Source organism: Chaetodon auriga, chromosome 15 (assembly GCF_051107435.1).
Source record: "Chaetodon auriga isolate fChaAug3 chromosome 15, fChaAug3.hap1, whole genome shotgun sequence".
Lineage (NCBI taxonomy): Eukaryota > Metazoa > Chordata > Actinopteri > Chaetodontiformes > Chaetodontidae > Chaetodon > Chaetodon auriga.
In genome coordinates, this window is record NC_135088.1 from 3,475,764 (window position 1) to 3,502,041 (window position 26,278).

At 43.7% G+C, this 26,278-nt stretch overlaps 3 protein-coding genes across 3 annotated transcripts in view; 1 reads left to right on the plus strand and 2 right to left on the minus strand.

Moving 5' to 3' along the window:
* Window positions 1-6,060, plus strand: part of vps37d (VPS37D subunit of ESCRT-I) — a 29,700-nt gene extending 23,640 nt beyond the window's left edge. The window contains exon 4 of the mRNA XM_076751108.1: window positions 756-6,060. Coding sequence (XP_076607223.1) covers window positions 756-1,295 — 540 coding nt within the window. The 3' untranslated portion in view covers window positions 1,296-6,060. The remainder of the gene's footprint in view (window positions 1-755) is intronic.
* A 6,127-nt stretch (window positions 6,061-12,187) lies between these two features.
* Window positions 12,188-15,638, minus strand: LOC143333018 (ATP-sensitive inward rectifier potassium channel 1-like). Its single transcript, XM_076750934.1, has 2 exons — window positions 15,260-15,638; window positions 12,188-14,013 (listed from the first exon to the last, which is right to left on the minus strand). Exons 1-2 carry the CDS (start codon window positions 15,274-15,276, stop codon window positions 12,858-12,860), a joined length of 1,173 nt encoding a protein of 390 aa, XP_076607049.1. The 5' UTR covers window positions 15,277-15,638; the 3' UTR covers window positions 12,188-12,857.
* A 3,398-nt stretch (window positions 15,639-19,036) lies between these two features.
* On the minus strand, window positions 19,037-24,870 carry foxred1 (FAD-dependent oxidoreductase domain containing 1). The gene is made up of 11 exons (XM_076750933.1): window positions 24,529-24,870; window positions 23,874-24,094; window positions 23,537-23,647; window positions 22,877-22,995; window positions 22,404-22,498; window positions 21,499-21,600; window positions 21,263-21,339; window positions 20,461-20,618; window positions 20,005-20,134; window positions 19,815-19,919; window positions 19,037-19,637 (listed from the first exon to the last, which is right to left on the minus strand). The coding sequence occupies exons 1-11, from the start codon at window positions 24,683-24,685 to the stop codon at window positions 19,383-19,385; spliced, it is 1,530 nt and encodes a 509-aa protein (XP_076607048.1). The 5' UTR covers window positions 24,686-24,870; the 3' UTR covers window positions 19,037-19,382.
* Between the last annotated feature and the right edge of the window lie 1,408 nt (window positions 24,871-26,278).

The following is a 26,278-nucleotide window of genomic DNA, read 5'->3' on the forward strand; positions in this document are numbered from 1 at the left end:
CAGAGTGAGACCATCGTTCCTTTCATCCCACCGACTGATCTCACAGCAATACTTGTATTTGAAATAAAGAACCTCGTCACAAACCTGTTAATGTGACTACACGACCAAAAAATCAGGCTCCGCCAGCTGAAATGAGGTTTTTCTAATCCTTTACCCCGATGACAGAAACCTCATTTACATGACGTGTCAGAAAGAAATCAGGTTACTGCAGAAAGCCAGCCGAGTGCCGAGTTCTTAAGTGGATGGAAATACACATGAAGCTCTATATTTTGGAAACAAACCTCCCACTGTTTCCCAGCGTGAACACGCAGAATGTAATGAACTGACCAAAATGTGAATAAGCCTCTGCTTTTTAATCCCAGGCTTGTAAAACAAAACTAAATCAGAGCTGGCTTTGAAACAATCACGGTGGTTTATGCAGCGATTACTTCACAAATATAACTTCTGTCCTCGACCAGACGAGGCTCGCACTCGGCTTCTCGCGTCCTGGGAACTCGTTCAGAGACGGATCACACGGCTTTCAAGCTCTGCCAAATGTAACAGTTGCAGCGTTAGCTGTTAGCTGTGTAAAATGTCCTCACAGTGATGTACTGTGGCTGACAAACTGTGCCAAAGTTCATGGGTAAACATCCCGGAGCTGATTAAATCCTCTTTCTCCTCGGAGGAGTTTGTTTGAAGGGTTCCCTGTGGCGGACCTCCCTTTGTGTGTTGTCCCGTCTGCTGATGTTGGTTTATTTGTCTGCCCTTCTTCACAGGAGCTGCTGGAGAAGTTCATGGAGGGAAACCTAAGCCTGGATGAGTTCTTGGACTCCTTCCAGAGCTCCAGGAAGACATACCACGTCCGCCGGGCTCAAGCGGAGAAGATGCAGGAGGTCGCTCGGGCCAAGCAGCAGCCGAGCAAAACCAAGAGGGCGGAGGAGAGCAAAGTCCCGGAGGTGAAGAAGGACTCGGAGCAGCCTCAGGAGCCTCAGCGGCCCAACGGCTTCGTAGCACAGGGACCTCTGAGAGTGTTCCAGGTGCGCTACGGCCTCACGCCGGCCATCCTCCTCCCCCATTACCCCGTTTCTCCCCCCGCCTCGGCTCCAGGCTATCAAAGCAGCACCCCCCCGCCAGAACCCCAACCGGGACAGACCCACATCCTCAGCCCCAGCACCCCGCTCCCAGGACACGGCCAGCCGGTCGGCCTCAGGGTCATCGGACAGTTACCGGGCGGCTGGCCGGCCAATGGGCGGCCGGTCAGAGTGCAGCAGCTTTACAGGCCGAGCCCTCAACAGCCCGAACCGCCGTACCGATAAGCAGGAGGAGGAGGAGGAAGAGGAGGATGAAAAGCTGCTTCGAGAGGTCTTCCAAGACGTGGAACCAAACAATCATGTAAGCAAAGACTGATCCAGAGACAGGCAGCACCGCAGGCGTCCGTTTCTGTTCTCCATCCATGACACACAAATGTAACCAGAGCAGAGATGGTGAGGCGGCGGCGGAAGCAGGGACCAGGGACCAGGAACCAGGGATGGGCTCCGATAGCCACATTTAAGCTCCGACGAACCCTTTATCCGACCTTCAACCTCTCCTCATTCTTTCTCAAGACACGTTAGATCAATCGCTGATCGTACATAAACAATGAACACAAATAAGACAAAAAACAAACCGTTTAACGATGAGGTGAACTCGTGATAGAAGCACAGATATCAAGAAAAATGACCAAATCAGTCAAATCTGAGCGAGTTAACAAACACTTCCGGTGGGGTTCGCAGCCGCGTGGACGATGGAACAAAAACACGCCGCTGACACGTCGTCAGCTTTGACGCTGCGTTGGAATTAAATGAAATGCTTTCGAAGTCCATCCCTGAGGAGGAAGGTTTTTATCGTGACTTTAAATTTTATTTTTTTTATACTTTTCATGGAGGAAGGTGAAGCACAGGGTTGTGAAGCACAACGAGGGAATGAAAGGAGGATCCCATCGCTCATTCGTACAGTTTAGCACAGAGACGCTTTGAGACGCCAGGAGTCACTGAAACGAATGGGGCATCAATAACAAGGTGCTTGATATGATCCCTCACTGTCTCTCCTCGTGTCGTCAGACAGTGACGTTCATGCTTGGAAACATCATGAAGAGTTGAAGCAGCAGCTGGTGTTAATGATCGATACCTGGACTAAAACCCGCCGGTGTTTCTCTGCGGCGCCTCGTGTGCGAGCATCACAGACGATCACCCGAAGCCGTCTGCCTTCTTGTGCGATTTCACGATCAGCGTCGGCGCTCACAAGATTTATTTATTCATGTAAATCCTATTTTAAATGGCTGACTTCAAAGCTTCTTGTTTACCGTGCTAAATGAAGAGCTGCATCTCCTTTCAAGGCGGCCAGTGTTTCTCTTTCTCCCCCCGAACGGAGACGCACAGCGAAGGGAATTTAATCTCTATGAGAATGCCAGCGCTCTGCCAGCCCACAGTCGAACAGGAGGAGGTTTAGGAGGCTTCCCTCTCGCTTCACTCTGCTGTTTTCTCATTATCCATCCTTCACAATCGAAAAGGGAAAAGCTCTGGAATGTAGTTTTCGACGGTTCTGCTCTTGAACGCTCATCAATAACTCATAAGTGCATGCTTACCACAGCTTGACAAAGTACATGAAGATGCCTTTTGCAGGCCGGTGCCCAGTTGCATAAAGCATCTACAGAAAACACTCAGAGGTCTTTGAAGATTTGCATTGAGTTGTTCTGATTTCACCCACGTTGTTTGCCTGGAAGCCTTCTGAAATAAGTAAGAATGCATTTCAGGGCTCTGATGGCTTCATTAGAGGGTAGTTGTGGGATGTTTTTTACAACGTGGGTAATTTTTGGGATTTTTGGCCATCGTTTCTGTCTGCAAACAAACTGCTGAGATCTGTGAATGCAGCTGCATCACGAAGAGGAAGTGGAAGTGCCAAAAGATGCTTCATCTCTGTCATCTGATATCCAGCCTCCAGCTCTCTGCCCACGTCTCTGCATCTTCGCTTTCTCCTCTGATGAGCTGAAACTCGGTGAAGCTGCTTCACTCATTACCTGGAAACTACATTACCCAACAAATCCTAAACTTTCTGACGCAGAAATGCAGCTTTTTGTGTCAGTGAAGTGAATTAATGAGCGATATACAAACACACGCTTTCAGTTTCTTCAGTTTATTTGTTCCTTCTTAGTGTTTCTGGTTTGTTTGGCTGGTTTTTGTATCTGTGTGTCTGTTTTGTTTTGCTCCTTGTGTTTTTATTTATTGTGGAAAAATTCAAAAGAATAAAATGTCATATAATAAAAAGAAAGATCAGACAGGTTGTAAACAAACCTCCAGATCAGAGAACGTGAAGGTGGAATTATGAGCTTTGATTATTGGCTGGTTTCTGATCATCTGACCTTCTTTCTGGCGACGCGGCCACATTCACAGATCTTACTGTGATTAAAAGTGTTATTATTATCCTTAAATTAATTATGGCTCAAAGACACAGTGGATTTTTTAAGTCTGTTAAATCCTGAACAAGGAAATTTGTTTTAATTAGTAAATGAAACTGAAAGGAATTTTGTTGTTTTGCAATATTTCTCCTTTTCCTCTTCAGTTTAGTTTTTGACCTTTCATTCTTTCATTTTGTTGTTTTGGTCATTATTTTTATTTAATTTAATGCCTTTGCCTGCAGCGTTTTGCTAAATAAAGGAAGGACATCTCACCTTTTTTAATATGCAAACTCGTAACACAACCACAGAAAGAAGATTTAAGAAATCACTCATTATTTTACCTCATGTAAAAATGAAGCCAGAACCAGGAGATGGTTAGCTTAGATTAGCTTAGCTTAGCTTAGCATAAAGAATAGAAACAGGGACCCACCAATGGGATTTTGATCCCTTTGGATGGAGCCAGGCTAACAGTTTCCCCCCGTTCCCAGTCTTTATGCTAAGCTAAGCTAACTGGCTTCACATTTGGAGTACACATGCGAGAGTAGTGTCAATCTTGTCATCTCAAGAAAGCGAATAAGTGTATTTCCCAAAATGTCAAACTATTCCTTCAACCACAGATCTGACGATGATCATTTCAAGAAGCGTCTCTGGGACGTAAAGCTGTGATGTAACTGGGCGCTGGCTGCGAACAGACATGCAGCTCTGTGTCCACTCAGGGTCTTAGAGGGAAAAGTGCAGTGCGGATGGACCCGGGGTGATGCTGAATCCAGACCCGTGGACCTCATGCCCCCTCCCCCTTTACAGGTGCCTGCCACGCCACATCACCTGCAGCCCCTCTGTGTCAGTGAGATTTGAGTGAAGGTCGAACAGTTCAGTCCTGAGAGGGTTTTTATTTTGATTTATTCGCACCAGCGTTGTCTGTTGTGGCCAAAACAACCAAGAATCCACCATCAAAGAGTTCAGTGGGGTTTCACTCAGGCCACACGATCCATGTAAGATTGGACGCTTCTGTGTTTGAAATATTCTAAAAATGTAAAGTGGTTGTTTCTGCGACTGTGGTTTGTTTGTCCAGTCTGTTCTATTACGTGTCTTTTTTCTATCGAGGATTCCTCCAGCAGCCTTCTTTGAAGGGGAAAAAAAGCTGTAATGAAAAACATTGCTTTAGTATTTAAATGGAGATAAAGTGCGGCCGCTCGCTGAGCCAAACACCCTCAGACGTTTCACTTGATTTGCATCGCAGCGTCTCAGATGAAGTGAACTGGGGCTGCGGGCGCTCGTACCAGATGATCATGAGCGATGTCAAAGCCGATCAGCGCTGCAGTGAGTGAAGACGAGCTAATAATATCCAAGTCGACTCGCTTCCTGCGCGTGTGTGCGCAGCGCCAGCAGCCACAGTTCAGTATGTGTGACTGGACGCATGTGGCTGTCAGAATAAACAGAGCTGAAGGAAGGAAATGTCAGAAAAGCTGACCTTTGACCTGCCTGCACAGAGAGGAGGAGTGATATTCTCTCTTTAGCTTTGTTGTGATTCAAGGAGCCTCAGGTAGAAAGTGTTTGTGGATTTACAGCAGAAAATCAGCACGTTCAGCCCTTCATGCTGAACGATGTGCATGAGAACGAGCACAGCAGCTCCCACAGTTTGTGATTCAAACATTTGTTCTGCACACACACAACTATCATTAATTCATGTTAAAGGGCGACATGCAAAAGCAGCCACACACAGACTCCTGTATCATGACACGTCTCGTCTTCCTGTGTGCACAAGACATCAGCGCCGTGACCTTCAGCACATTTTGTCACTTGAGATGTTCCAGCATCATAAAACCTCCAGAGGAGGCTTTGTGCTGCATAACACATGGCCAAAATGTGCCGTGACGGCTACTTTCCAGGCCAAAATAATTGTGCTAAATGATCTGAAGACGCGGCTTTTACATTTTCCAGCCTCTTTAAACCGAAAGACCGCAGTCACAGCTCCTCATTAAAGATGGAAACGTCTCACTCCTCACTTATCGACCTTATAACTTCTGTGTGGAAACAGTCTGTCAACGACATCCAGACTGACGCTAAAAGTCAGAGAGTTTGAGAAAAGTTAAGCACAGGAAGTAAATCCTTGTTTGTGTGTCTTCGCGCTGTTCAAGCTGCGACTTAAGTAGGTTACAAATACACAAGAGAAGTCAAATATACCTCAGAGCTGAACAGAACCCAGGAAGAACATCCAGAAGATGAATTCAATAAGCAAATAACAAGGAGATAAAACAACTGCGAAGTGGTAAAGAAACTGGTTCCCAGTGTATGGGTTGGGACCCCACAGGGGGCCACAGGATGCATTTGAAGGGTCCAGAGGCTTATTACAGCGCACAGAGTGTTTTCACATACGAGGAAGAAAAGTCAAATAATCAGTAAAATAAATCTGTTTTTAAGATGAAAAGAGCTGCACAGTAACCAAAAGAGGAAGGCAGAAAAACACAAACCTCGTTTCTGCCATGCAAAGTTTTATTTTCAGCACTTTTTTTCTTAGAAATAAAGAGTTTGTTTTGTGGAAGCTGCTCTAATCAATAGGCTGTCCTGAGCCAGTCACAGGGATCAGTATTGATCCTGGAGTGTTGTCATGGATCTGTGTCGGCTAAAATAAAGATATTAAATTCAGATCCTTTCCATGCTGAACTGTTCAATCCAGATCTTTTCTGTGAAGCTGCTCTCCTTTAGATTTCACTTCATGTGCGACTGAAAATGTCAAAATTATTTGTGCTTATTTAGCTCAGATGCTAACATCTGCTGTCGAAACTCTGCTTTTAGCAAAGAGGCGAACAAAACATCCTGAGGCTTTGACCACATGCATATGGGTTTTTTCACAAAATGAACATTGTTTGGGCCTTTTAGGCCGTGAAATAAAGACTTTTCAAAATGCCCTCTAATGTAAAACAGCATTATTTACTCATAATGAGGATGTGCAGATGAAACAACAATGTGGACTACAGGTTCATGTTTATTAGCGCCGCGTGCCAGAAAGCTGTTAAATCTACAAATAAACAATTAGCTGATGTTGTTTGTGTGCTGAAGTTAATGCCACCAAAGGTAAATAAGCTCACTGTGCTCGATCACAGCGTTCCTCTCTGGTATTTGATGTATGCTTCATGTAGATGTTATCGCCACCTACTGGCCCGGCATGCTTGTATGAGCGTTTGGAGTCAGAGATATTTTATCAAATGAAGGTCGTTTTTTTTTAACAGAGGGGAAAATGTTTTACAAAATATCCATATTCGTGTGGTCAAGGCCTCAGTGGAGCATTTAGCAGCTGAATCAGAGCTAAAAAAACGGAGATATGTTGGACTTAATGGCCATAAACAAATGCTAATGTGCCACCATGTCTGCTGGATTTATACATGAGCAGCTGTTTGCAACTTGTTCATCATATCAGCTTTATAAGGAGATAATTCAACTGTATGTCAGTACTACGTTGAGTTAAAGCAGGTTTAAATTAACTAGTAAAAATTATTAGAAACAAACATGGAGCAAACATCAGTCTTTGGTTACAACTACAACACATGAAACCAGTGATGATGATGTGGTCAGAGGAAGACAGAACTGAAGCTAAAAAAGCTGGGAACCACGAACAGAGAAGAAGTCAAATCCAATCATTCCTCTTCAGTGAAGGCGAACTGTAAAATATAGACTCAGTGTTACAATACTTCACATTTACAGAGGCAATAAGTGTTTAATAGGAAGAGGAATAAAAGCCCTTATCTCACTGCCAGCAGGTGTGTGACTGAAGGTCACTGCTCTATATTACTGATCCAGCTGTGAGAGGAAACCACGAGCGCTCACATCTGTCCGTGAGGTGACCCTCATCTGATCTACAGACACTGAACGAACCTGATCTGAGCTCAGTCATTCTGTGGGAAACCTACGTCCAATTGATCATTTCTCAGCATAAATGACATGCAGCCCAAAGCCGTTCCCTCGGGACGTTTTGAAACGTCTTTGTGAAGCAGCTGAGGAGAATCAAGCTAAAATATTCATATCAGCTCCATCAGTCCATTCCCAGCTTCTCTCTGCCGGCTGAGAAGCTGCTTAATGTAAATGTGATGGATATTTACGCCGGCAGCTGACCAGCTGGTCGAATGAGACGCTGTTGAACATCTGATTCACTGATGCTGTGTGCGTGTGTTGAATCCGCTCATGGAGGCAATTTCGAGAACAATAGCGTAAAAGAGTTGCGCAACATCTTCCTCGCTGGCAGAAGAAAGCTTTCGGAGAAAAGCTGCAGAAATAAAAATGTCACTGTCCCTTCACCACAGTCACATCTGGGATTTAGCACAGTTAGCTGCAAAGCAGAGGCAGATGCTTCGCTGGAATCCTGCGTCTCCATTAATCAATGCTTTCAATTTATTGGATAGATTAGCAGGAAATTCATCATTCCCACAGGAAAAGCGATGGTTCACTGACTTAAAAATGCTATAAGAGATAAACACTTTGTTTGCTAATGATTTTCAGTCTGATTTGTCCACCTGTGGTGCAGCTTCCCAACTTCTTTTGGCCTCGTGGTTGCACGTCATCATGCTGCACGATACGTTGACTTATGGGTAAAAAACTTGGAGCAGCTGTGAAGCCACAGAGCGTGCAATCTGTGAGAACAAGCAGTCAAATCTGGCAGTTTGAGATTCATAAAAATGTTCATACAGAATGAAAAACAGGCAGACACCACTTCAGTTTTACGGGAACTGAAGGTGTGTGTGAGGAGGGGAAATGAGCATGTAAAAATGAAGCACAGCGGTAATTACACACCAGAAATAGGTCGTAATTAAAAACTAGCTCCATTAGCTACACTAATTAATCATTTAATAGTTAATTAAAAGGCAGCACAGTTGCTCAGCAGTTAGCGCCGTCACTTCACAGCGAGCAGGCTGAGCGCCGCTCGCTCACACTGTTTCCTCCCTCAGTGCCAAAATATCAGCTGATTTATATCAATCCAACACAGGATTTACTCACCTTAGGAAACTAAGATAACTTTACATCTAAATCAGGTATTTGTGCTCAAACACAAGTTCATGACATGACGCCACTCAACCCACAGTCCATAAATGCTTCTTTGTTTTACCTCCATGAATCTGAAGAAACATGATAGAAATAAAAACTGACATTTTCTACAGACATTCATGGTTCCCAGAGGATGAATCCTGATGACTGTGGAGATCCACTAAATTTCCCTCTAGCGCCATCGTCAGGGCATAAACGCTGATCATCGATGAGGCGTCTGCGGTGTTAAACACCAGTGATTTGAAGGAAATTTCCAAAACATAAAAAAGTTTCTGCTCTTGCCTTTTCTTTGACCCTGATTAATAATTTTCTGAGGTGAAACAAAGGCTGCTGGGGAAGTTCTTATGCATGCTGAGCTTCACATAAACAGTCTAAAATACGATCGTGGTGACGAAGCCCATTATTGTTTCTCAACACTCAACATTCAAGTGACCTTAAACAACATGTTTACATGTGAGATGATTCCATTTTGCTTCCCATATGGATACAGGAGTTGTCAATAAAATACATTTGACACTGATTCAAAGAGTTTGGGCTGTTTTTAAATGTGATAATTTGAATTTTTCTTCTGCTGCAGTCACAAAATGTTTCATTAAATGTGTGTGTTACAGCAAAGGCAACGATCAGGACCACCGCTGTGTAAACAACATCTGAAACATGATGGAGATTACATGTGGATGTTTACTTTCCACATAATATATTTTTCTTTGCAAAATACTTTAGACGGAAATGTTGCTCTCCTATGACAGGTATTAAGTACAGTATGCTTTACTACACTACAGACATACTGCAGTATTTTTTTCCTCATATGCTTTCAATAGTTTAACTTTATTCTCTAAATCAAGCAGTGGGCCTGTAATTAAGGATGTAGCATTTTCAGGCAATAAGTCCCGCCCCTGAGCAATCATAGCTTAGCAAGGTAGCTTGCTCAGCAGGTGTAGTTACAGTTACTATGGATTGGAGTGATACTCCTCATATCAAAGACTTTGGATGGTGGTTTCTTTTATACTTTATCCACAAACAAAAATACAAGAGAGTGTTTTCTCCTCTAACGTTAGCATGTCCTGCTAACTAGCTCACAGCTACACTACACTAGCTACACTTGATTTATTTTTTTAAAAAGCTCTAGAAATGAGTGCCTGCAGCTCCAAACAACAAAGAATGAAGCAGGCTGCTGCACGAAAATTATGAAAAATCCTACTTTAAGCCTTGAAACAAGGATTTCTGCATTGAAAATAAGTTGGCCGAAGAAGAACCACCAGTAATCTTAACTTTAACATTATCACGAGCTGCTATCTCCCTCTCAGCCCTCGTCACTGCCTGGGCTGCCTCAGACTCACTGTGCCGATCCCTCCCCACACTTCTCATTGTTATGCAGATGAAGCCCAGTTAACTCGCTTCTGTAAATCCAAATGGGATGAAAGCTGTTTCAGAGGAATGTGCCTCATGTTGGAGCTGGTCTTAAATGAACAACCTGACTCCCTGTGAGAGACACACTGCTGCTACAACAAGGTCCGTCAGCGCAGCGTGAAGCAGCAGGTGAATATCAGATGCTGCTTTGGAAACTGCAGGGCATCCGGGGAAAGTGGGAACATCAAATGTTTGTAGTTTGTTGCTGAACCTTTTCAAACATCACTGAGCATATTAAAGAGAGTCTGCTGGCAGAACTGGGACAGACTGGAAAAAAAACACATTTTTTGCAGCATTAATTGTTTATAATAATAATATTTTTATGGTAATGAAAGCAGCTCTCTGATGCTCTCTAGTGGCCGGGTCAGCTGTCGCAGCTGTTATGAGTGTGCAGCCTTCAGTGCAGGGAGACGGGATTATTGATAAGGAGGAAGTCATGACACGAAAGTCCTCACAGTAAAAGCAGCAATACAACAAAGAAAAAGTACTCCATTACAAGTAAAAGTCCTGCACGAAAGTACCAAAAGTTAAAGTCCTTATTATGCAAAATGGATTATAACTATTGTTGCATTGACTGCCTTTATTTTGTCACAAGCTTACAGTTTACTGTACGTCTAAACAGGACCTCCAGGTGTGAGCCTCTGTGAACTATTCATTTAATTAACACTAATTAATAGATGCCAGTTAAATTGCATGAAACTGTTTGAGAACAGCTGCTGATGGTTCTAAAATGACAGTTTAACATCTGAGCAGAGCTGATTCGACAGCGTTAAGTTTTCTGCTGAGTTTTAATTAATAACCTTTCATCCAGCTGTGCTTCGTTTGTCGTCCGGCTGACCAAAGCTAACCAAAGCTAATCCTGCCGCCCTGCACACACGTCTGATGTGTCAACAAGCCTCTGAACCCTCTGTGGTAACAGTGTTAGCAGCGGCTGATAGCTGCAGTGTACAGCTGCTAACACTGCACGCAGAGTATTTGCATTTGAAACCTCTTAATGCTCGTTCAAGCTGACCTTTGTGCCCCTCAGTTCACCTCCTGCTCAACAATGAGAACAACACAGCCTCTGCTGAGCCAGAGAGGTCAACACACAAATAGTACAGCCGCTTCTCTGCATGGGTGACGTGATGTTTAATGACTAAAACCACTCTGAAAATATTCCATTACAAGTATAAAGATGAGTTCTGCTAATTTCCCACATGGGGATAATCAGAAGGCGGGAGGCTGAGGATTCAGAGGTGCATGCTGGGTGATTTCTGTCAAAGTGAGCATCGATCGATTGAGTGAACAGCCCATTGAAATGCAGCACAGTGATGCTGTCTGACGTGTTTCAGATAAAAATAAGACATTTAGCAGATAAATACGAGCGAGGTGAAGTCAGGACATTTCTACAAGCAACCAAAGGCACAAAGCAGTACCTTTACTGCAGTATATGCAGTATTCTCCTTTGTGTAACACTGCAGTCTTTGTTTCTCAGCACAACTAATATCAAACTTTTTTTTTTTTACATTTCTCTTGTCCTCCAGTCACACCAACATTACTCACTGATGAGTGTACTTTCCAGTTCTAGAGTACATGTGTGTTTCCTGGTTTCTTCTGTTGTACCTCAGTGTCGTGCAGTAAGCTCGCCTTAGCATGAGATACCTGATCGTATCTGGATTTCATACCTTTATCTCTGGGGAAATTTGTACCGCAGAGCAGCTTCTTTCCTCAAGAGGAGCACAAATGAAAGGTGGAGGATCACAGCTGCTGTGCCTGACAGGACATGACAGGACATGTCACATGATTCACCTTTAGCCAAAGACTGATTTTAGGATAATTGTTGTACAGTTTTTTTCTACAGTTTAAACCTGGGGCTAAAAGTGTGGAAATGTACTATTGTACCTCTCTGTGGGTGTGGGCAGGCAGGCAGACAAAGGACGATCCTGAAGCTCGAGGGAAAGCAGTTACTGACAGGAAACACCACGAATGAATCTTTAAACTGGAGTCCCGATCCTGACTGCCACTGCAGAACAATCTGGAAAGGAGGAGAAGAGCCGGGATGATGCACTGGAGAAGGTGATGAGCTGATGGAAGGCAGGTGTGCAGGTTGAGCAGGTATTCAGGTGTGAAGAGAGGGGGAGCAGCACTCAAACGCCTCGTCCATAGACAGAGACAGACAGGGGAGCAGGACTTCACATGCAGGACTTTTAGTATTTTCACACTGTGGTACTTTTACTTCAAAAGATCTGAGTACTTCTTCCACCACTGCTGCTGTGACACTTTCCTGCAGGGGATCCATAAAGTTCATCAACGTGTAGAACAATAAAAGACAAAGACTGAACAAAAATTCAGTGGATTGTTTAAAAAAGGTTTATTCCAGCTAAAGATGTTACTTTCCCTGAGAAGAAGCTTCAGTGTTACACAATATGATCTACAAACTGTAGACTGGTCACAATTAAAATCACTTTGCAGCTACTGTACGTTCACAGTTTCCTAATTATCAAGACGTGCCAAAACAAGCAGCACTCAGTTAGTGTTTTAGTAGGAATAATGAGAAAACTCAGAGGCCTGCCCACATTTTATTTCCCTCCCCGGCCTCTATAACATGAAGTTTTTCATTAGAACAGGCTCAGGCGCTAATCTCCTCTAGAAGGAGCCTTCCCACTGTGCCATCCAGTATTTTACTCCTTTCATTTTCCATGTCAAAGCTTCAGTCCCTCCTTCTCCCTCTTCCACATTTTTCCTAGACGGAGTCACAAGTCCCAAAGGTGCTTTGATTGTAATGAGCTGCTGAGCGAGAGCTTCACTCGCACTCACGTCTGAATTTTTAGCCATCAGTTTAATAACTTTCAACGTCTGTGCTGTTCAAGGTCCACCGTTAATTCACGTGTCGGCTGGAGGAAGCAGCGTGGTCAAATACTCCCTCAGCGACGCACTCCTCTGCAGTCTGACAGCTGAAACTTTGTTTAATAGGAAGTGACAAACACGTGGTTCATCTCGCTCATCCTCTCCTGTCTGCTCACATTTTGGTGATGTCCACAGAGTCGTGGATGTCAATCACCTGGAAGCCCAGGTTGTCGATGCCCAGCTTCTCCTGGTTGTTGTGATTTTCTTGATTGTGGCTGTTGTGGTTTCTCTGGTCTGAGTCTGTCTCGAAGCAGCGGACACAGTGCGGCGTGGTGACGCGAACGCTTTTGGAAAAGTTTGAGAAATCTACGCGGTACTTTCCCGTCTTGGTGCGAGAGATGATGGGCAGGAAGCTGTATCCCCACTGAATCTCCTGTGGGATGTAGGAGGTTCGGACCTGACAGGCGGAGCTGGTGGACTCGGCCATCCCATCCAAAAAGACCACCAACTCGAAGTCCTGCTGGGGGAGGGAGTCGGCTGACAGATTGTAGAAAGGACTCGATCTGTTAATCACGTGGTAGAGGGTCAGAGGGCAAACAAAAAACAAGTTATCCTTGCCGGCGTCAACCATAAACTCAATGTCCACCTGGTCCAGGATGATGGTCTCTCCATCTGGTGTGGTTGTTGTCCTGAGCAGCTTGCCGTAGATCTGGCTGCCGATCAACAAGGTCTTTCGAAGGTTGGCCACTCTGATCAGGAGACACAGACTTCCTTTCTTTAAGCAGATGACAGCGGTGTCGCTGAAGGTGACGGTCTTTGCCCTTTTTTTGGGTAATGAGATCTTCGCCAAGATGACGCCGCACATGAAGCAGTTGATGAAGACTCCGATTAGAGACTGGACGATAATTAAAGCCACAGTGCCAGCACAGTGCCCGGTCAGCGCCCTGCCACCGTACCCAATGGTGGTCTGGGTCTCCAAGGAGTAGAGGAACGCTGTTGTGAGGCCGTTAACGTTGTCCACACACTGGACATGTCCAACTGTGCGGTTTTGTCCCGTCAGGTCCCCGTTGCTCTTTGCGATCCAGTACCACAGCAGGCTGAAAATGAACCAGCTACCTGTGAAGGAAGCCACAAACAGGAGGAGAACAAAGCGCCAGCGGATCTCCACAAAGGTGGTCCAGAAGTCCACCAAGTACGCAAAGTGGTTACTGTACTCGATGTTGCCGAACTCAATGTTGCAGCGCCCATCTTTGGTGACCAGGCGAGCTTTGCGGCTTCGGTGTCCAGCTGGCTGGATGTGACCCTGGAGCAGCTGGAACATCCTGGAGCTGGAGAGACCAAACGCAGGATTAGTACAAAGCAGCGTCCACGTATTCCAGAGCAGGACTCACCTTGTGCAGGTTTCACAAATTTGCCTCAAAGAGCTTTACAGTCAACAACAACCAGAGCCGTAGACAGGCCATGTAAAAACCACGTTGAATATTTTAACGTTTGATTATTATTTGATTATTCGCTCCAGGGACCGGACAGCTAAGCTAAGTGTTGAGTCTGAACCTGGTTCCTTGTGTTCCAGCAACCATCTGTGTAGCCTATTGATCGAAAACTATTAAATAAACATCACTGTTGCACTGAGTGACATGTTCCTTCATCACCCTCGCCTTCATCATCATCTTATTTTGACCAGAATTACTATTTAACCTGAACTTTAGCACCTTTAGCATCTGTGCTCCAGGCAATCTTCATCTTTTGCATATCCTGCAGTTTCTTGATTTGTTTTCAGGCAAATGGAAGTTCAAGTGATTGATGGGTGACATGGATGAACATGTCAGTCAGAACATGCAAATAATCCTGCTGTAAACGAACAGCGTCTAACTTCTCTTCTTCATTATTACAGGAGTGTGTTTAGCACAGACCTGCAGCACGCTGGCTGTCCTACACAGGCTCAAAGAATGCATTGTTCATTTATTTGAGTTATTGCACCTGTTTGTAATGTGCAGCGTGCACCACGTGGTCCACTTTGAGTCTTACATAACAGCCACTGATTAGACTCCAGACTCTAGAAACAGGTTTCTTTTGACTGAATCTGGCACTAAAGACGCAGAATAATCTTATTAACAACATGTTTTGCCATCATTTTTCAGAGCTGCCTGTCAACTGTTGGTGATTATTATTTTTATAAACCTGCTATTCATTCTGATTATGTACATGTTTTATTAGTTTTATATCTTTTTGTTGTTGGAAAATGATAAAAACTGCTCATTCTGTTGCTGTTTTTTCCAGTTATTAAGCCTTGATAAGAGTTTAAAGAAGGACTGTCATTGGATTCCTTTAGTTCTTTGTGTTTTGCTCTCATATAATTGGCCAGTCACAACTGTATTCACCACAGTGTAACATCAGCATAAAGGAACATCTTCATAATAAAACTAACTTTCCTCTAATAATGCATGTGTGAGACATTACTCATCTTTGCTGTTAGAGATGTCTTAAAACCCACATCAAAGCACCACAAAACACTCAAAGTGAATCATTCATTCACCCTCACATCTGAAAAAAGAAAGTTTAGTTTCAACGTACCTGCTCAGTGAGACCATGGGCTCGGAGTGCTCACTGGATCTCCGCTGGAACTTCTGACTCCTTTCTTTCAGCGAGTGGCCATGGAGGCGTTGGAAGGATTTTAATCCACAGTGAAATTTCCTAATCCCAGCCACATGCCACCATGTACACTGGCTTCATGCGGACGGAGGAGCCAGCCGGAGAGCTCCCAGTGGGCGTCAGTTCTCTTTGAGTGGCGGGGAGACTCCCTTCATCGCTCCACCAAAAAGTCCAGCAGCACAAGCGGTTCATGAGCGGTGGGTTCGTGGCGGCTGAAGTTCTGAGGAGGGGACTTTTCTGGAAAAGCGCTCAGTGCTTTTGTCTGGCAGAAGGTGCATCTATTGAAGGGGCCAATGTGGCCGGTGCTGCACCCATGCTGTTTTTGTTTTCAGCCCTGAGAACATTTGGGATCTGCGTCAGGCCTCACAAAGAAATCCCCCAATTGCATTTCCCCTGGTCCCCCTCCCCCCCCTTCGAACCTGCAAGGCTGCCTCACATTTGCATCAAAATGAAGAGCTGCAGGGACAGAACGCTGCTGCCATATTCTTCTGGCTGTAGAAGGACCATTTTCATATTTATGGAGCACATTTCCATGATCTGTCCTGATATCGGAGAGGTCTTGGACCGATGAGATGCCCCTCAGCGATGGACACAGATGCCTTTAGCTGCATGCAAATGAAGGGAAGACGATGGCAGACAGAGTTCCTGCTGTATTGATTCAACTGCAGAGACCCTGCAAGAATCTTACAGTAATTTACAGAAACTATCTGCCAGAACACAGCTAGTGGTCTTTATTCAGGTGTGCATCTGCAAATATACAAATGATTTAAGTAAAATCACAGCCTGTAGAGAGCTGCTTAGAAATATACTGCAGACTCATTAAAGGAATTAAATTTATTTGCTCTCTTGCTGAGGTTAACCCTCATAACCCTCATAGGCATGTCTGTACACTCAACACGAAGCTAGCACCGGGCTAAAGGAATAGTTTGACATTTTGGGAAATTATGTGCTGTCTTGTTGAGTAAAATGAGAAAATTTTAATCACTCTCATATCTGTACTGGGATTATACAACTGTAGCCAACAGCCAGTGATCTTAGCTTAGCATTAAGACTGGAAACAGGGGGAAACTGCTAGCCTAAGGTCACAATATCTACCTACCAGCGCCTCTAAAAATGACTAATTAACTTGATTTGTCTTGTTTGTTTAATCTACGCAGTACTTAAGTGTAATTGGTGTGGTTTACAGAGGGTTATGTGCTGGATTATTTGTTATTTGGGACCAGTTAAACCAGCAGAGGTCCCAAGTTAGCTGGTTGTTGCTCATCAGAGTTGTACATGTATGTCAGATGTGTTACGTTAAACCTCGTATTAGACTGCAGTTTATTTAGGCTTCACACATAATGTCAATAGTCAATAGAGGATTTAATAATTGTTATTTATCAATGACACCAGATCATGAACACAGACTCTGCTGTGTTTGTGATTTTACTTCATAGCAACACAACACAGTGATCTGCATCAAACCTCCGACAACATCCTGCTCAATCGTGTCTCTCTCTGCAGTTTCTGTGCACAACATCCTCCACCTTATTAAAATCTGACCAAATCGCTACATGCTAACAGCTAATTCTGCTCTCTGAGCTGAAACGAGGGTTTTCCTTGTGGAGATGTTAAACATTTTCCACTCATTACTGTTGCATTTTTTGCAGTTTATGGCACAAAAACAACTTTTATGTTGTTTTCTCCATAAAATCTTAATTATTATGTGTTTTTTTCTGCTCCCATGTGCAAGAATGCCTATTCTCAGTATTTGTATTGTTGGACTCATTTCACCCTGCAACACTTCACTCACAGTTCATTCAAAGTGACAGTCCAATCATCAAAAGAGAATAACTTGCAGTTATATCCCTTCATCACTGGATGATTAATGTATTGAAGTAATTATAGACGTATGTCTTCTACAACGCTCCAAACAGAAATCTAAAGAGCTCCTGATCGAAACTCTGGTGTTTTTATTTCAGCGTTTCAGGATGTGATTTATTGTTGCATCATACGAGTGGATTTAATTTATATTGTCTCTGTAATGGAAACATTATCCACTTCATTACCATCACTCTGTAGTTTGATTATTGTGTAGTATCAGTGAATGATGGCGTCTGTTTAACCCTAACCCCACTTTTTTTTTGCAGTTCTACTTTCAGATTTACCTCAAACATACTGACATGACTAATACCCTTCAGGTAAAGCTCTTGATGTGGTTCTGCCAATGACTCTTCTACAAGCTTCACTCTTACGTTTTTGGTTTTTGCTGGTGTGTTGCAAGCTGCAGGAAGCTGACATGTAGAGGATGTGGAGGTGGCTGGTGTCACTGTGCCTGATCTGGGGAGGGGAGGGGGTGTTCAAAAACCCCCCTGTAGTTGCAAGAGGAAACCACAGCATGCTTGGTATCATCGAGCTTGGCGAGCTGTGCACAGTGGTTTGAGCAGAATCCCAAATGAGCCTCATGTTGCTCAGCGTTTTAAGTACATTTTATTCAAGTACAGTTCTGAGTATTTGACTTGAGTATTTCAAAAAAAGTTTTCTCCATGCTCAAAGCTTACTGGAAATCCCAACATGCAGTAATTATCCCAATATTCTCAGCAGCTGACGATTGACATTTCTGCTTCTTTCAGGTCATCATTCAAGGCTTTACAGAAAGCTCAGACTCTAAAAAAACCTGCTTTAATGAGCTAATTACTAAGAGAATTAATTATGTCGACCCTCGGAGCTGTAGAAAGCTTCGTGTGCCAGAAATAGACAAAGAAACAGTGAGGAGTTAAGGTATTAAACAAGACAGCTTTTTAAACTAAGCTTGTTAAAGGTAATTTTGGGTAAACCTGCATAACCTCACAACTCAGACGAGCAGACAGCATCATTTAAAATGCACCTCATTAATCCTGCACTTTAAAAAGCTTTAACATTCTACGTGTCTTTATTCCTCATGTTCTACAAAAACATCATATTATCTCAGTTTGGCTTCGAGTATCACTGATCTGTCAGCTGTGATGGTGTTATTTATCTGATCCAGTTTGTCTTCAGTGTGTCAAGTGAGGTGAGCTTCATGCTGAAATCAAACAGAAATGGCTCCATCTGGTGCACGATTCCTCCACAGCAGCCGGAAAACTGTTGCGAGATACCAAACAGTGAAACTTAATGCTGTCGTTTAAAAACTGCTGGAATAATAAAATTTGTTCCGCCTCCCAAACCTGCAATCTGCTGTGGATTAAATATTACAGTAAATGCTGCAACTTTAGTTAAACAAAACAAAAGCCACCTGTATTCTCTGTCTTCTCAATCATCAGGTTTTATTTCAGCTGTGTACAAGAAACAGTGGAATTTAACTTGCTTTCTTGTTTCTGTGTTTTGTAGGTAAAACAAAAAGTTCAGCTGAATCTCACATCAGCAACAAACCCGGAAAGCACAAATCATGATTTTGGTATTTTTCCAGTTTATACTGTGACAGGTGTGAGTCAACAGTTGGCTCACCTGACTGGCTCAGATCAATACAAAATATGACTAATAAAGAGAAACAGTCATCAAATCAGCTTTGATGTATTGTTACAGATTAAGCTAAATGTTAGTTCTAGCTGTTCTTCATCACAGATCTGAGTGATGAATTCAGCGAGTCTGACTTCAGAACACTGCTGACGAGCTTTAAAACCGAGCAGTCACTAAAACAACAGGATGAAACAAAAATGAACAAAATGAAACGACAGCTGTCAGGTTACAAAACAAATTTTAATAAATAATGTACATTAATGTACATTCATTCATTTTTGTTTTTTTAGTTCATTTATTGTCACTTTGCAACACAAGGCTGCACATTAAAAGCTGCTTCCCCTTCATGCTACATGTCCATAGAACATGTATACAAATGTAGCATTTAGCTCATTACAATGTACATACTATTATACTATGTAACTGAATAAAATAAAAATGAACTGAATATTAAAGCTGTTATAACTTTGGACCGAACGCACGACCCCCTCCAGGATTAAAAATGTTCACACCTCTGAAAATAACACCAGATTCGTAATAATTTGTCATCGTCCAGGTTGCAGCTCCTCTACACGATGTTCCTCTCCAGCATGGGTTCCTGGGCCACAATACGTCCGAATCCGAGGGCGCTCAGGTCCAACGTCTTAAAGTTCCCGTCTAAGATCAGTTCTGCCACAGCCCGACCCACCGCGGGCGATTGCTGCAGGCCGTGGCCGCTGAAACCGGTGGCGAGGTACATGTTGTTGACGAGGGGGTGAATCCCGATGATGCCGTTCTGGTCGAAGGTGTTGTAGTCGTAGAAACCTGCCCAGCCTCCTTTCACCTGACGGAGGAGCACAAGAGCTAAGATACACCGACACTGATCTGATTTTTAACAGTTTCATTCATTTCATCTGCTCGATTAATGAAGTGGACGACCACACGTGTAGAATGAACAGCAGACAAATACTCAAAGAAAACCTCACATACTGACTGAATACATAACATCTCCCAACCCCACCTTCAGTTTCTCGAAGGCAGGGACTCGATTGGCCAAGTTGGGCCAGATCTTGTCCTCAAAAAACTGGTAGTCCACGTCCAGGTTACTGGTGTCGGGCTCCTCGGCCTGAGGACGGACGAGTGGAAGAAACATGAATGTTTTGATTCTTCTTCATAATGAAAGTGAGGAACAGCTCTGAAGACCAACAAACCTCCTGTGGAGACATCCCGGCGATGTAGTTCCCCCCTAACCCCTCCCTCCTGAAGTACGCTCCAGAGTAATCAATCAGGAAGGGCGTGTCTAGACCTGGACCATCAGGACAGTGGACTACGTACACGTACCTGAAGAGCACAAAGTATTATCTTACATGCAGTACACAGAATACTTCCAGTGGAGCAACAGTCAAGAACTTGCAGTGATAATGCATCTCGTGCAAATTCAGTGTTGCTGTTTTTGCTTAATTCACTTTTCATGTGACTTTGAATGGAGAGAGTGAGTGAAAAACGCTCCGTCACCCCGACAGTAAAACCATGATGGTGGCTTTTTGCCTTCGCGTTCACAACACATCTGGCTACACATCATATAAACCTGTTGTTTTCTACTATAACCTGGATTAAAGTGTGTGTTTGAGTGTGTTCACGAGATGCCCCGTAAATCAACGACCGACCTTTTCCGAGGCTCGACAGGCAGCGGGACTTCCCCAGCGTCTCTGGGGCTGAGGCCGATTCCCACCATCTCTGCCAGTTTTCTTGAAAAGGCTCCTGCTGCGTTCACCACGATGGCGCATTCCACCGGCTGGTACTCCAGGCTCTTCGGCATCTGCACCTGCTCAACACAACACGCCGACCCGTCACGAGCACCGCCACGCCGTTCCTACGCTGCTGTGTCAGCAAGTATTCACATCCTCCGCTCGTGTACAAATACTCACTCCATCAAAAGAAAAAGTCCTACTGCAGTAAAAGTACACAAGAACTGATGTTATATCAGTTATATCAGATGATTTTTATGTAGCATTAATAATTATATTATAATTGTGCTGTATAATTGTTGAAAATTGTTTTGATTTTTTAAGATAAAAGATTTATTGAACATGATTTTGGTGCATGACGTGATTTTTGCCGCATGGCATCATTCACTGTTTCCACAAGAGCAAAATTAAAGAAGGAAAAAAGCACAAAATCACAAGAAAATAGAGAAATTAAATGGAGTTTTCAGATTAGGCCAATTTCTACTGTCGATCCTAAAAACTCTTACAAATTAAAAAAAGTAACCTAACGACCACAGAAACATGAAAATAATCACAATTACAGCGGCTTTATCGTTAAACTTCATCACTGAATCAGATTAAAACCATCGTTCTGTGTGTAAAGTCTTCATCGAGAATAACCTCAGCTGTCAGATAACTGAAGTAAAAAGTACAACATTTCCTGTAGTAGTGGAATAAATGTACTCGGTTACTTTCTGCTTACTTTAACAGACTTTATTCTCCTGATGACCAAAGGTTCGCCATCGACGGTCGTCATCATCTTTATCATATATTCTAAATCTGTGGAGGAGAAACAAACAGACGGTCAGCTGTTCACTCTTTAACGTGACGACGTCGCCTTTGTGTCGCCATCAAGTCAAACTACTACGAGTAAAATCTTAACCTTCACTTCGATTTATTCTGTATTTATGATTTAAAAATGCTAATTAAGGGACGAACCTGTGACTTCTCCGCAGCACTGAATGGCGCCCATCGAGATGGCTTTCCTTCTGAAGGCATTGAGCAGAGTCCAGGGGTCGAACCAGCCCTCGTTCTCCAGCCCTGAAGGCAGATGAGGCAGTGAACGATGTTAGAAAGAGGCTGAGACGCTCGGTTTTAAACTCTCTGCTGTAGCTTTCTTTGACTTTAGATATTAGCTGCTGTTAGCTCAGTTAGCTGTGCAGCTGGTGGCGTTGCAGATGCAACGTGACAGAGATGCGTCACATCTGAACCTCGGGGTTCTTTCGATACACGAGAGAAACTTGGATTCAGACGGCGCCCAGCTGTATTTTTCTATTCAACAACTTTTACCTCCTGTGGTGCAAAGTGGTATTATGAGAAAGGACGGGCTGCAGCTAGCTGGTTAGCATGCTAACATCAGCAGATCTCTGCAACACAACACAAAGACGTCTTTGACAAACAGCCTGAATTGTTATTTCTTCACATTCTGTTGACATTAGTTAACTTTTTTGAATGTTTTAAACTAAAATCTTGGTCGTTTCTGACAAATTTCACCTTTAAACTGATTGTTTTGTGGGTTTTGTGTTGCAGTTTTTAATGACGAATGAATGGATCTAAGCTAGCTGTGATGAAGAGACACCTCCATCGTATCAGAGGCAGACAACACTGAGGGCCAGATTTACTGAAACCTTTTCACATTTGACTCTTTCTGCCTGAAACACATGCAGAGTCTTTATTCAAACCTGTGCAGCAGGCTGCAGTCTGGTCATTTCAGATGGTGCATATGCATGAAAATCCTGCAAATAGTAAGAGGAGACATAAGAGACTTGGCACGTCTGGCTCTAACTAACTTGTACAACCATACCTGTGGATTAAATAAGAGCTCGTGTCTGATCTGCACTCACCGTAAGAGGCGAGCACCACACCATCTGTGTTCAACCACGGAAACTTCTCCTTCAGTTGTGTCGGCGAGAGGAGAGAAACTTTGGCTCCAGCAGACCTGAAGCAGAATCACAGCGTCAGAGAGCGAATGCAGCCTGCAGGAGGAACTGTTTCACCTTTCTGATATCACTCAGTGCAGGGAGCAACGATTTCTGACATGGATGGAGGGTCTCTAAAAGCCGAATGAAGAGAAAACGAGTTCCTATGTCTGTGTGTCTGTTTGTGTAGCATCAGATTCAATGATGCTCATTACATTTCAAACATTTTCTTATTGAAATGTTGAAATTTCAGACATCCGCCACATGATTTGAGACTCTTTCTGATGACAAAATGTGCTTCAATCGTAAGAATTTGGGGAAAAATAAAAGGTGAACCTGCAGGAAGTGAAAACGGATTTCACTGGGCCGTGCAGGAAGCAGAACTGAACGACCGACACCTCTGAGTGCTGTAGTTCTCCTCCATGATGTGAGCCACCTTCTCGCTGGCCAGGAACAAGTACCCTGATTGGTTGAACTGCAGGTCCACTGGGTCTTCATTCATCATGCCGAGGTGTTCCTGAGAGGACGCAGAAAGTTAATCCATGTTTAAACCTGAAAAGACTCAGAAATGTATGTTAATTTTACCCGTGAAAACACAAAGCCCGCTTTTCTTAATCTGCAATCCTACAGTGACACCGAACAACATGCCTGTTTTCAAGGATTTCATCCAAACGCTCAAAGGTAAGGACAGCAAAACTTGACCAGGTGAAGCTGTCACATCAAACTACCTGCAGAATAACATCAATGGACTCGATTCAAGTACAGAGGAAAACTGCACACTTAGATCAGCGTCTCTGCCCGGACATCAAACTTTCTGTGCCCAAATTTAAAGTCAATGAAGGCGTCACTTCTCCTCAGACTCACTTTAAAGATGTCAAATATGAGCACTAAGTCTCAACCAGCTGCAGTTAAAATCCAACATCGGTAACTGATGGCGGTCACATGTTCACCGGCGCCCAAGCTGCTCTCACTCACACATTAACACAACACACACACCGAGTGTGAGGGGTCGCATTTAATGAATCAACGGCTCGTCATTCATTGTCAGTGTGACATACATTGATGTTCCTCATGAAGTCTGCGGAGGCCAGGGACAGGTGGATGTTCTCGGGCAGGGAGAACTGCTGTCGGATCCCTCCAGCAGACAGCACAGTGGAGGCCTGGGAGTACTGGAGACACACAGGAGGACACAGTTAGTGACGAAGTGTGTAGGAGCAGAGGCCTCCTGTTCAGTGCGTTACACTGCTAATCACCATCATATCATCACCTTTAATAACATGGACTGAATGAAGAGCCACAGTTGAGGTATTTTATACAAGCCAAACTGAATTTTGTTCATTAAGATCAAGGCTGTCAAACTTTACACAGCAAGACTTCTCATCATTGGATCCTCACTGTTGGGTCTTTCTCCACCACAACGACTTTTATCCCGTCTTTCTTCTTCTCCTTCTGCTTCAGCCAGTAGGCGATGGACCAGCCCATCACACCGCCTCCGACGATCACAATGTCGGCTCTCTCCGGCGGAAGGTTCGGGTTTATCACGAACGGGCTCCAGCTGCTGCCGGGCATAGCGTCCGACGCCTTCTTCCGCAGAGCTGCCAGCTGCTCGTCCAGGTCTAAGGCACAAAAGCAGAGATGTTATTCTACTTCATCGTCATGTTGAATGGTATCTAGCAACTCTAGGTGTTTTGTGAAACTGTAAACACAACTCTACAATTCGGCATATATAATAATTTACATATTAGAATATATTTAATGTAACTAGCTTCACATGTAAGTGGGCTGGGTAGTTTAATGGGTACAACTACTTTGATTAAAATAAAAAAGTGTTGTTTTGAAGGTAATATGCATGCCGAATTGTAAAGAAGCGTCTCACAGTTCACCAGAAGCTTTCAGCTGTGACATAAACATCGCATAATTATGAGTATATATAAATCATTTGATAATTTGGGGATTTCTGAATGCGAATCAGCTCGCTTGTCCGCGTGTTCCTGTGTGACGGTATCAACAGGACTTATCGCACATTTCCGTCCTTTTTAATGGTACCCACCTTTGAAGAAGTCGATTCGGAGAGCTGTGCCCGTACTCAGGCTCTGACATAACGCTGGATGTCCACACAGCCATGTGTGCCGTGGAGTCACTGGTCTGGAGGTGAGTATTCCATGAGCCGTTCGCACCTTCACATGCAGCCGGCGCCACGCTGACATTGCTGCGGGCTAGCTCGCGTTAGCTTGCGACTGTTTTATCGGTAAGAACACAACAGACTTCACTGTGCAAACAAAAACAACAGGAATGTAAACAAACTTGCATATCTTCTCGAAATGTGTGCAGCTGAACCTTGGAATCTGACAGCGAGGTCAAACACAAGCTGAGCCAACGTTAACAAACAACGGAACACCGGTTGGGCGGTGTTTTCCTTCAAAATACAAGCACACATTTGGCTATGCCTCCTTCACGCCGTCACTTCTAGGAACAGGTTAACACCTCCAGTCTGTGCCTCTCGTGTATTAGCACAACGAGGAACAAACTGGAGCCAGGAACAGGCATGAATTTAACAAACGGTCTGTTAAATGTATTTTAAGGGATACATCATCAATTTATATGTTGACTTTTCTTGATAAAGTTAGTTGCTCATGATTTTCTACCGATCAACTAGTTGATTAATTGACTCACTCTCAAATGTGGTGCGATGTGTTTGCGAGAAAATGTTTTATTTTGAAATCTGTTCAGGAAACCTCAACTACATTCCTGCAAACTTGCTGTGGGTTCATGAAAGAGGCAGTGGCTCATCATGTGACCGCATCGGGCCAATCAGAGCCGGGACAGACAAGTTGGGGTGCAATTTTTCCACACTGCAAAATAGGGGAAAAAACGCTGTTAAGCAAAGCAAGTATGAGCACATACATACCAACACTCACACACCACATACAGGTACACGTTTCTTTAGCTGCTCCAGTGTTCGGGTACTCATGTGACGTGACTTTAAAATAAAGAATATAACACATACTCTTTAGTAAACTGCTGTAAATACATGCTGAATGAATGCACATTGTCCTGTTGCAAATTTAGTCAGCCACATACAAAAACATAGTGACCACAGACGATCTTGGTTCATCCCTGCGCTCCCAGTTCTGTTTGCCATTTGTTCAGATGACCACAGTCCTCCACCATCGTGATATTTCAACAGCACTCACAGCCAACATTGTTTTCCTTCTTTGGCATGGTTTGCCTTTTGATGTACCGGGTTGCACTAAAATGTCTCATCCTCCACCACAGTTGCAATTCATCTTGCAGAAATACATCCACTGTAGGTCGGTGGCACGGTAGCATGTATCTGTAGCATGAGAGGAAACCAGCACTGTGTACTTACCTCATTCCTATAAATGACGTGTTCATTCATCTTGAAGGCAGGAGATGAGCATTACAGACAGTCTGATCAGATGGGACGATTAAAAAGATGTGAAAACATAAGACAGCTGTTCTGACAATTTTGTGTTAAAAAGCAGAAAGTTGTTCATTGTCTTTCTGGGAGTGAGACGGCAAGAAGAGAGCCCAGAGCGGGGGAAGTTATCGGGTTGTATACAAAACAATACTTTATCTTGTAAATAGGATGACATTACCATCAGAACAATGTCAGCACAATAGGCACGTCATGTGTTGTGTCATGATCAGCAGATGAGCACATACAGAAACGTAGTCAAATGGCTTAGTTAATCAATTGGCTTTAAGGTCGTGACTGTTTACGACTGAGTAGAGAATATGAAATCATTTGGTTCACTATTGAACAACAGATAAGATGA